Here is a 12413-nt window from a genome sequence, read left to right on the forward strand (position 1 = left end):
ATGGGTAAAGGCCCAGAACAAGTCACCCAGTTATATTTGAAGCACATAGGAATTTGATCAAAGCCAGGCAGATGGTGTGGTGTCTAACCGCAGTGAAAATGACCTGTCCCCAGCGGTGACCGGAAAGTAAGAGAATATTAAATCCCTCACAGTGAAGCCCCCCCGTGATTGTCCAGGGGCTCGACTCAATTCTTCTGACAAATTCTGACTTTCAAAAGAGATTGTCTGATCAAAGGCTGACTACATCTACCCAGGCTTGTGCAGGGTATAAACAACCCTATAAGGGTAAACGTGATTCATGTCTGCGTGTAGCTCAGCTGGAAATCCACAAGGTATGTGCTACACAGCAAAGGCTTACCTCGCTGCAAAAATGTGTGGGGATCGAGACAGGTTTGTTAACTGGCTCTGTATGAACAATTGTTTGTAATAAATCCAGCGGTTTTCAAGGTGCTTGACTGCAAGTCTTTTATAGCCAGTGGCGCTGCAGCCTGAAATTAAAGTACGTGCGTAGTATGTAGTGTAGACACAAATACAGCTCCATACACACAATCTAAAGACGCAGACTGTGTACTTTTATATTATATATGTGTCATCCAAAGATCTTGGGTTCTTCTCTGTATGTGTATATATGACACACTTACACTCTGGCTGATTTAGTATGCTCACAGAGGACGGACGACTTACTCCTCTCAGAGAAAGGCCTACACACACTGCGTTTTACTCAGCAGGAAAGCTCCATGGGATCTGTTAAACGGTTGAGGTTTCCCTGACAGCAGATAGGACAGGAATGGAGAGGACAACGTAGCTTGGATTTAGCCAGCACAGCATCGCTTGGGGGAGGACTGACTAAGTAACTGACCTCACTTAGTGATCAATGGATTTGCCATTAATGTTTCATATTATTGTGTTTTTATTATTTTTTAACGAGGGTCAGTAATTTAAAAGGGGAAGTGATTTGACAAAACCATAGATGTACCAGGCAGCAGTGGCGGGCACTGAGAGCCATGTCCAAACAGCACCGCGGATGCTTGGGCATTCAAAAGGTGAGCCATATTAGGATCTCTTTATATTTACAGCCCTCTTTTCATAACATATTACTTAAGTTCACAACAATAATATTCTCATACGTTAAGATTGCAGTTGTTTAGTTTGCTTATGCAGTATAATATTCATATGCAGAATATTTTAATCTATTTATATTTTTTTATAATTATTTTATTCATAAAGCTCAATATGAAAGACCAGTACCGTGTTAATCAAATAGCATGATCTATCTATATCTATATATCTCTTCTATCCATCTATATCTCTATCTACCTATAGTGTGATAGACGGCTGGGGACCTTGACCAGTCGGGACGCCCTTTTGAGGAGAGGACCGGGGAAGTGGACATATCATAGCAGTACCTCCCCCAGGACACAAGAGGGCAGCCCCGCCTGGTTTACATCGAGGCCACCTGGACAGTTCCGGAGGAGCCAGATTCCCATGCAGCACTTGTGCCACACCCGGAAGTGCTGCCAGAACTTGATTGAAGAGCACCTGGAGAAGTTCTGGGTGTGGTATTAAAAGAGGCCGCCTCACTCCAGTCGGGGAGCTGGAGTCGGGTGGAAGAGGACAGAGTTTGCGAGAGAGGAGTAGAGATGGCAGAAGGACAAGAAAAAGAGATAAGGACGGAACGTTTGTGGGGTTTGTGCACTGTGTACATTGTGGTGGTGCAAAACATCAATAAACGTGTGTGTTTTGGGACATTCTGTGCCTGTCTGTATCCGGGCTAAAGTTCACAATATATATATGAATTTTTCTGTTGGTTAGAGTGTCATGCAAAAAACACTATGACTATTTTTTACAAACATTTGTAGTTATTTTAGGTGTAGTCTAACTTTCAATACCAGCTACTAAATTTTGAGATTTTCTACATGCAAGTATCTAGTAAAGTAAACACAGAGACCACTCATAACTCAAAGTTGCAGTTATCAGCTGAAATACAGTAATGGTAAATTAATCAAACTACATATCTGCTAGAAGGCAGCAACAGATCAAGTGTGCTTTACTGAAACTGAAGGAATGGCACTTTATTTCAAGCTTATCTATCTTATATCTTATTCTTAATTCTTATACATACAAAATTGAATTTCTGTCTGTGTGTTTAAACATCTCCCAAAACAGTGTACCTATTTCTACAAAACTTTGGAGTTTTTTCCAGTACAGGCTAAAAAAAAAAAAAAAAAAAAAAAAAAAAAAAAAAGTGTATAATCAGGTGTATAAATATCTATAAAAAAAATAAAAACAGAGACCACCTGACTAAAGTTACTATTTTTGCTGGACCTTTGCGTCTTTTACCTTCAGTGTCTCCAGAACACAATGTGATATCATCATGTGATTTTTCTTTGCCAAGAATTACAAACAATTGTGTGACAGCACAATTACAATTTCAAGCATTTAGGTTGACCACAATAATTATTGAGAATTTTGATATTTAAGCATGTTGACAATCAATGAAATGTTTAGGTTTACTGCTCAATGATAATAATAAATAACCTACTGTATCTGTGATGTGATCCGTGCCTGAATTGGAGTACCAGAAGCCTTTTGGACGGTGGGACTGGAGGAGGCTGCGTGGGCCACTCGTCCCTCATTTGGTACACTCTACACACTCTATGATATTTCATATTATTATAGAACTATTGAGATAAATTACTACTGTTTTATGAATGGTTCTTTGTTGCAAAATTACTTCTATTTCTCTAAATCTTAAATTTCAGAGTAAAATGTTGCAAGGGCTTAATAAGTGCAGAAGAACTACATGCCAAATAATAATAATATTAAAAAAAACTACACGTTTTTCTGTCTCGATGTAGAGGTTGTATGTGTCAGATCTGCTTATTATTTAGTTAACGCATCTAATGTACATTTTATCACTTTTTCAGGCAAAGCCAGGTAGAAAGGCTACTTACAGCAAAAAAAGGCTTCACTTTAAGCTAAATGTAACTTGTGTTTTTTTCATTTAAACATCTTTAAAAGATTTCAGTGAATTGTGACTTACTCTGCAGATAGCAGCTATAACAAGCTGTTTCGGCCATTGGCATTGGGACCTTTTGAGCTCATCTGTTGGACTGGACCAGCCTGTAAGCAGAAAAAGAACTGAATGAGCACACATGAGATCCGACAGGACATTATGATCCCCCCGCCTGCACACAAAACAAAGCACAGCTTCAAAACAGAATGGCGCTTTGCCTGAAGTCGCTCTCTCTGGCTAGTGATGCACAGTTGTGGAGGCTGCGTAGCCAGGGCAAATGCGCCTGGGTGTGAAACTATTTGCTTGAGGTTAAATCCCAGCTGGATGGAAGACAGCTGAGGAGGACAAAAAAATAGCGTGTTTAGAATCTGAATCTGAGGGAGACACATAAAATGGTCACAGACACAAAGAACTGGGCTCAAATCAAGGGAAAGGGCAAGACAGTCATAAAGGCCGCTTTACGTTCACATTGTGCTCTGTGACAGAAGTTTACTCTAACCTTCACTAGCCAGTTAGCGTGAATAATCTGCATTCCTATGGAATGCCTGACCCAATTTTTATGAGGCTTTCTTTATGGCCTAATAACTCTAACTTAATCTTCTAAAGATATTTAGTCCAAGTTTTGAAAAGTTCAACGCTACAATTACACTGCTTGGCAATAATACGCCACCCCAGGGAACAATTCTCGTTGCTCTGCTCAATGTGCAGTCTTACTGTTTTACTAAATCCCCTCCTCATTCCTGTGACCACTAGAGCGACAATAACATTGAAAATTAGCATGTGGCTATTTGTTTCAAATTCACTTGTCCTTACAGGTCACATAATGCAAAATTCAAGTGCTTCGTTACATATTTACTGCAATTATTTATTGCCTTGTTTTGTTTAGTAACACATACCTTATCAGTATACTTAGTAAAAAAAATAAACTGTGTTAAATAATCCTTACCAGTAGAGTGTTGTACCGTGTTACCCGTACATTGATACAGGAGAAAGTAGGGTGAAATGACACCTTTTATTGGCTAACTAAATAGAAGCTTTCGAGGCAGCTAAGGACACCTTGTCTGATGAAGGTGTGGTGTAGCGGGTCCACAGCTCACGTCAAAAAGGCCACTTTTAAAATAAATAATCACCGCACTTGCGGCTTAGCGAGGGGGCGTGGTGGTGTGTGGCCGAGCGGTTCCTGGGGAATTTGTGATGCGGGTGGTTATCACTTAAGTGCACAGGTGAGGAGTCGTCCGCATCCGTAATTGTTCCCGGGAGCTGCTGATTGCCACAGCTGATCCACGTCCCAGTGATATACAGAAGCGCGAGGCAGCTAGTAGGGGAGGATAAAGAAAGAAAAGATGGACGGAGGTTAAGCAGGAGAAGATGGCAGGAAGCAGGAGGGAGAAAGCAGGTGCAGGAGAGAAGGTGAATGAGCGAGCGCAGGGTCGCACTGATAACAAGCAGCTGGGAGAGGCGAGCCAGAGTGGGGTGTTTGGCCGGCACCCGAGGGCCGGCGGTAGTGGTCGCTCCTGCTGAGCAATTGTTTGAAGCAGGAGTGACCGGGAGAATGTTGGCTCGCCGCAGCGAAGGCAGCGGGAGTTGGAGATTTGGAATAGAAGCTGCAGTGTGAGTGTCCTGGTCGCTGGGGAGCCCAAGTCTCGGTCTAGGTGAGCAGAACCAGAGCCAGGGATCAGAAGGCCACTAGACCAGTAGAGCAAAGAAGGTCAGCTGCATGTAGGGTGACTCCCCTGGTGCATAGCCTGGATGGGAGAAACGGGGGAGTCACCAGTAATAGAAGGCACCGGGCTTTGTGTTTTTAAAGAGACTGCTTCCAGCCATTGTTTTAACCTCTTTTTTTTTTTTTTTTAAAGATGTTTTCTATTGGATTTTAACCTCCACTTTTCACCTCTGTTTTTATTGGATTATTTATTTAAGTAATTGATGCACTGCATGATTTATTTGGACACTGTTTTGTTATTTTTAAAATAAAAGCACTTGGCACTTTTACACCATCCCCTTGTTTCACTGTTGTGCCTAACTGCCAAGCTCATTGGTGAGATTACCAACGGTGTCGGGTTCAAAGGGCTCCCAAAAGCAAGATGGGAGCGTGGAGCAAACCCGCATCATCACAGAAGGGGCCTTAGCTGCCTCAAAAGCTTAAATAATCCTATAAGAAAACACTGTCTTCATAAATATGCTTCCAAGTTTAAATTCTGCACTAGCTGAACTTTCTTTACCGTAAGATAAAATGACAACAGATCAGAGCTGCAGGAGGACTTCACCGTGACCTGCAGGACAATATAATTTTGGATGCTTCTGTGGTTTGACTTGATAATGACAATTAAAATGAGTGGCATACTGTTACAGCTAACAACTGGACCAGGCTTTCCCTACTGTCTCTCTGAAGACCCTCTTGTCGTGCTCCTCTCTGTACACAGAGCCACTTTACCATCACAACGTGGTGGCTCTTCCAGTCTCTGAAGATGGTGTTGCCTCCCCCACGGGTTTCTGTACTGTCATCGTTGTAGTGTTAGAGCAGGGGTGTCGAACTCCAGGCCTGGAGGGCCGCAGTGGCTACAGGTTTTCATTCTAACCCTTTTCCTAATCAGTGAGTAGTTTTCAATGCTAATTAACTCATTTTCCCTTCATTTCAATAGTCCTGTTTTTAAGGATTTAGTCTTCTGAATTGATTTGTTTCTTCATTAAATGGCAGCCAAACAGAAATGAGATGTGAAACGAGCCAACAGATGACCAGCTAAACTGGGATTTCAAACTCCAACCAATTTCACTCCAAACGGTCTTTTAACGAGAAGCCGATCCTTGCTGTTAATTAAGCCCGTTATTTAATTCAATGGCTTGTTGCTGCTCTCATTCTGCCACAGCAGACATTTCCAAATGTTGATTTTTCGTTTTTTTTCTAAGAACACCAACAACATATTTCGATGACCTGAGAGATCAACCTTACTGAGACCTTCACCTTTATTTATTTTCAGATATTGTGTGATGGGCAAAGGTGAGCTGGTCATATGGTGGCTTGTTTGATGTCTCATTATTGTTTGGCTACTAATTAAGGAAAAAGAGACAATTAAGGGGCCTGAGTCAAGTTAATTAAAACTAAAGCAAAAGAAGTTAATTAGCAGTAAAAACGGCTCACTAATGAAGAAGATGGTTAGAATGAAACCCTGCAGCCACTGCGGCCCTCGAGGACTGGAGTTCGACACCTGTGTGTTAGAGGGTCTTCCTAGTTCATTTTCTTTTCTTACTTCAGATTCACAAAAGTATCCCTCCTTCTAATAGGTGCTTTCAAGCCTGCCATTTGCAATAGGAACTGTTAACTCATTATCGCAGTTTTTTTTTTTTTTTTTTAAATGAATGCCCCAGTGAATCAAGGTAGGACTTGCAGCCCCCGGGGACATGTACAGCAGCGACCCATCCTGCACTGCTCATCTTCACGCCAGCCAACACAGTTTACTTTACGACGATATACCATTTACCTCTTGGCAATTCTCACATGCAACTAGCGGAGCAAGAGTCCATCCTTGAAACAGCAGAGGCAAACTAAAATTTCTATTATTGCAAGATTAGCCCTGTATCACAAATATAACATGAACAATACAACAGGAGACACTGGCACCACTAGCACCAGTTCAAGGTTATTAAAAAAAAAAAAAAAAAAAAAAAAAACTGCCATGAATTCAAGGTGGCATCATATCTGCCAATAAAGACCAGACTGGCAAACGATTGACTTAAACACCTAATGATTTGAGACCAGCAAAAACAAAACAAAAATACACATAACATTCCAGAGCAACATAATAAATATGGCAAATTCTGACATGGCTTCACTAACTTCAAGAAAGGCCAGGTTGGCATTACGCAAATGATGCAAGTTACAATTTGTATTTGTCAAGGTACAAAAATTGAGAAGAATACATATGCCAACATATTTACTGAGACAGACTGGTGTTGCCAATATTACACGTGGCTAGCGTAACACTTCAAAGGGAAAAGAACTCAAGAATGGCATCACAAATGTTAAGAGTGGCCAGACAGACAGAAAAATAGGTTAAGAGAGATTAGACAGTGAAGAGAGTTTAGGCTGCCATCATAAAGGTTAAAGAGAAGAAAGGCTAAAAGTAGAAGTAAAGAGAATTTAGACGGGTATCAGACAGCAAGACTAAGAGAGACCAGACTGGCATTAAAAAGTTCAGGTTGGCATCATGTATATCAGTGACAACACAGGCCTAAAAACCATGACATGAACTCCCAACGGTCTTCAAATCAATGGGAGAGTCTAGCAGCCATAATGACAGAAAGAGTTCAGATGGGCATCATACATTGGAAGAGATGTCGGACTGACAAGAAAGTCAAAAAATTTAAAATGGTATCAAAAACATAAGGAGCTAGGAGGAGGAGGTTAGGAGCATGTGCTGATACAGCACATTGCTGCACCCACCACATGATAAATCAACCCAGGATCCCAGATTAGGACCCAAGTGCTGCCATGCAACGGGTGACACCTCAGCACCACACTAGTTCAGATGGAATGGAACCAGTGTGAGGTTTTTTTTTTTTTTTAATGGTGGCTGGAATGCCAATTCTGCCACCAAACCCCAGGTTTTTCCCTGCAAGTTGGAGGGCCTACCTGCTGTGCTGGATGCAGATTAACGTCGTACTCAGGACAGAGCAATTGCAGGTTAAGGGCCTTGCTCAAGGGCCCAACAGAGCAGAGTCACTTTTGGCATTTACGGGATTTGACCCGGCAACCTTCCGATTGCCAGTGCAGATCCCCAGCCTCAGAGCCACCACTCCGAGCTAGACTGACAGAAAATGGAGACAATTCAGTCTGGCATCAAATGTTAAGAAACTCAGGATTGTTTTATAAAGCTGAAATGAATGCAGACTGGCATCACAAATGTCAAGTGAAACCTCACTGGCATAAAAAGTACAGACACTCCAGACTGGCATTAAAAAAAGATGGTGCTCATAAATGTCAAGGATAAGCATTAACATGCCCTGCAGGATGTGCTAAACACCCAGATATTGCTCCACCTGTTTTGATGTCCCCGCCTTTGGTAAACCTTGCCCTGTAAACTTTAAAGCTCTTCTTGCTGTGGAACTGGCCACCATCGCCATTTTGCCAGAAGCTCTTTGTAAACAAAGGCATAAGCTGTCAGCTCTGTTTCCTTTGTTTCAGACTCACATATTTAAATGCAGGAGAGGAAATCTGTCAAGTCAAACAGTTTATTTCACAACTAGCATTGAGACTTCCTGCTTTTCTTCCAACAGTGTTGCAGAAGGGTGTGATCTCAGGGCAGAAGGCAGCACAATGGTGGCGGAGACCCTCCTGCACTGCAGGCTTCTGTTCCCAATGCTGCCTGCTTTTGTGTTTGGTGGCCCAGCATGCCCTAGACACAACAAGGCACTGGAGTCACTTCTGTTAGTCACAAGGCAAGCGAGTAATGGTGCGGAGTCACACATGAAGCAAGGAGGACATCAACCATAAAAGAGAAACTGGCTTCTTTATCAGAGAAGTGAGACTTGTCTGCTTTAGGGAAGTGCAGATAAGCTTCAGACACAAACAAGAGATTGCTACAATCCTGACTGGCTGTGCTCAAGAGAAAAAGAAAAGAAAAAGAAAATTATTTCTCTGGCTTTGTGACTGAGGTGGCAGTTTCTCATTGCTGCAAGAGTGCTATGGTGAAAATTATGAAAAATGGACATGTTACTGCTTGAGAAAGCGCCAACATGGCATAGTTTTCACTTTCCAGTGCTCTTAGAAATCCAGGCAAGATGCAGCTTGTCCAGTGGCTATGCAGAGCCTGCCTTGTGAAAAGCAGAGGGGACAGAGGCAGCCACGCCAAGCACTCATAATAACCACACTTTTCACTGATGTGCAGGTCTTAAAGTCTACATTGGAAATGCCATTCACTTTCAGCCCACTCACCGCTGGGCTCTTCTTTCTTAGGCAGCGGGTAGTGGAAGTTATTGACAAAGAGAACATGGGAAGATGAACGATAAAAATCACTTTGTGCAAGCTCACTAAAATATGGCAGCTCAAAATATCAAATGCATGACCAGTACAGTCAGCAAAATCAACAACAGTGGTTGCTATTCCAAAAAAGCACACATTAAAGAAATGGCTGTGGTGCCAAAATTCAGTGCCATCTTAAACTCTACGCTTAACACCTCTGAGAATGTTGCTTTCCATGGATTTGCAGGATTCTGCTGAATGAGAGGACTGGGCTGTGGAGTCGGAACATAAAACCTTCTACTCCAGCTCCTCAATTTATGGTACCACCGTCTCCAACCCCTCACTGTATAATTAGACTAATATTCAGAGTGAGTCAGAATTAGGTTAACACTAATGGTACTGCTCTTTATATACAATTTATGTGCCACATATGGTACATTTGTTGAACATCATGGCAAACAGGTTGAGACATTCCTGTAAATCATCTTGCACATATGAACTGTGTTATGTGAACAAATTGTTTCCACCATTAAAATGTTAACATAATTTTGACTCCCCCTGTATTTACTATGCTGGTTGAAAGCACACAACATACAAGCCATTTTATCGCTGCCAGCGGGAATCATCAGGCTACGTTTTTAGCACTCTGACTTGTTATAGTTCAGGTTTAAAGACTGTGGCCATGTTGTTTTGGCTTTTAAACACTCAGTAACAATCAGACTAAACTTACAAAATTAAAAAAATAAACTGTATACTTATCAAACATCTAGAAGAAAAAAAAAGTTTAATCAAACCAGTATATATGAAATTGGAAATTTAAAAACATTATATTACAATTTACATTTAGTCAGAGTCGGCACATGTTTACCAACTCTGACTCCTGTAACCCAATAATTGCTTCTGACTTGGATGCCACAGCCCTTGTTACCACATCATGCTGTTCAAATTGCTGCATTTCTGTTTTTGAATTAGTAAATGTGAAACTGGAAATTTTAACAAATTATATTGCAATTTACATTTAGTCAGAGTTACATTTTTACCGACTCCAGTAACCCAATAATTGCTTCCGACTCCAACTCAAATAATGTGATGAATATACTCGAGTTGAAGGCAAAACAAATAGGGTATATCCCAATATCTTTACATAAAAAAAAAACTAATTTTACCCTTGTTACACTCCATATACTGTACACACTTGTGGCTAAAGTTATTTATCTATCTATCTATCTATCTATCTATATATCTATCTATCTATCTATCTATCTATATATATATATATATATATATATATATATATATATATATATATATATATATATATATATATATATATATATATATATATATATATAAGGGGCGGCACGGTGGCGCAGTGGGTAGCGCTGCTGCCTCGCAGTTGAGAGACCTGGGGACCCGGGTTCGCTTCCCGGGCCCTCCCTGCGTGGAGTTTGCATGTTCTCCCCGTGTCTGCGTGGGTTTCCTCCGGGCACTCCGGTTTCCTCCCACAGTCCAAAGACATGCTGGTTAGGTGGATTGGCGATTCTAAAAATTGGCCCTAGTGTGTGCTTGGTGTGAGGGTGTGTTTGTGTGTGTCCTGCGGTGGGTTGGCACCCTGCCCAGGATTGGTTCCCTGCCTTGTGCCCTGTGTTGGCTGGGATTGGCTCCAGCAGACCCCCGTGACCCTGTGTTCGGATTCAGCGGGTTGGAAAATGGATGGATGGATGTATATATATATATATATATATATATATATATATATATATACTCTCTTGTAAAATGACATGTAATGGGTTTCACCATAAAAAGGCATTATATATGATAAAAGTATTGCTGTATTACTGTAGGGACAAATCAATAGATGTAAAACAGATCAAACAAGCCAATTGCTTCTGGGGCCAAGAGTAAACTTTTTGTTTTTCAAACTGTGTTCAGAGTTTCACTCAGGGAAAAGAAAAAAACAGGACTAATATAATAAGGCCAATTTTCTAGCTCACTACTCTTGACTTTTGTGACCTTTGACCCCTTTAGTGTACTCTGCTGGGCAGCCACAGTATTGTACAAAATGCAGAAAAAATGTGCCATCAGATGCAATCACTTCAATAAAAACACAGAAATTATAACCTGTCTGCATTGGCTGAGAAAAAGAACTCATTTCCCCATTCACTCCATCATAGGTCAAATATTGCCAGCCGTGAGTGTGTTTGCTTTATTTTAATGTATTGTTTAAATATACACTGGGAAAGTGATGATATTTTAGACAACAGTTTACACTTCTGGGAGGGTAATTCCAGTTTCTGAAAGCCAGCTACGTGCTTCACATAAATGCTGCAAGTATGTCTAAATTAAGCATTACTCAGTGAGTTGTGTGTAAAAAAAGTATTATTTTTGAGCCCCCTGAACACATCTGCGCAAAGGATGACAGCAACTGAAGTCAGCATCAAAAGACTCAAGCCAGCCAGTCACGCCATGACACCCACCATGTGGCTTAGCAGCCAAACAGATGAAACCACAGAGTTGCAGCATCAAGTCTTTCCCCAGGCCTGCTGATTTGACTGTGGTCAAGCTACTTGACCTTGGGCTCAGCTGCACAAAGATAAATGATAAGCAAGTGATGCTGGGAAGTTCATTATGGATGAAGTCTGCAAGGAGGACACAATCACTGTGTAATGTGATTTCCTATTACATTTGAACAGACAGCATGCTTTGTACTGAATGACTCCCAGGAGTGGGAGAATTAAGATGCCTGCAGAGAATGGCAGCCATTCTCTTGTGGTACCGTTTACAGAAAATCTCTCTGTTATGTGGATCTGAGATTCCATGTTAATGCCTGACAGACACATCAGCTCAGTAATGTTAAACTGCCAGAACATTCCAATTTGCGGGTCCTTGAATGTTAAGTGGAAACTACAAAGCCAAGATCATTGTCTATAAAAAGAAAACATATTTGGTCATCCTCTCCTTCAGAATTTTTATACATCCTTGTTTGAAGGAGTAAAAGACAATGCCAGGGAGCAACCAGGAGGGCCGGTAAAGAGGAACGAGGAGACCAAGCTAGGGCTCTTTAAAATCTCTAAGCACTCAAATCTTCTCAGTGCAGATGAACTTCTAGATCTCTAATCAGTTTTTCTTTTGCATAAACCTCACAAGGAGTGGTTGGCAGGAAGCAGAAGTGAATATACTGTAATTGCGATAAACAGATGTTGAGCGAGCACAGACACAGCAGGAACTGGTAAGTCTAAGCAAATGACAGCAAAGCCCTTTACAAACACATCTCACAAAAACCCTAACAAAGACAAATATGGCCTAGGAAAACTGTAATACAGTTATATTTTGTTCTGTTTTTAATGTTCTCTTAAGTCAGAGCAGAAGGCCAAAGGATACCCTGGTGGGAAGATAGATAGATAGATAGATAGATAGATAGATAGATACTTTATTAAT

General features: G+C 41.2%; 1 protein-coding gene across 1 annotated transcript in view; it reads right to left on the reverse strand.

The window, feature by feature from the left end:
- Positions 1-12413, reverse strand: part of cdc42se1 (CDC42 small effector 1) — a 99466-nt gene that overhangs the window by 5906 nt on the left and 81147 nt on the right. The window contains exon 4 of the mRNA XM_028793953.2: positions 3044-3123. Coding sequence (XP_028649786.1) covers positions 3058-3123 — 66 coding nt within the window. The 3' untranslated portion in view covers positions 3044-3057. The remainder of the gene's footprint in view (positions 1-3043; positions 3124-12413) is intronic.

Source organism: Erpetoichthys calabaricus, chromosome 2 (genome assembly GCF_900747795.2).
Source record: "Erpetoichthys calabaricus chromosome 2, fErpCal1.3, whole genome shotgun sequence".
Classification (NCBI taxonomy): Eukaryota; Metazoa; Chordata; class Cladistia; order Polypteriformes; family Polypteridae; genus Erpetoichthys; species Erpetoichthys calabaricus.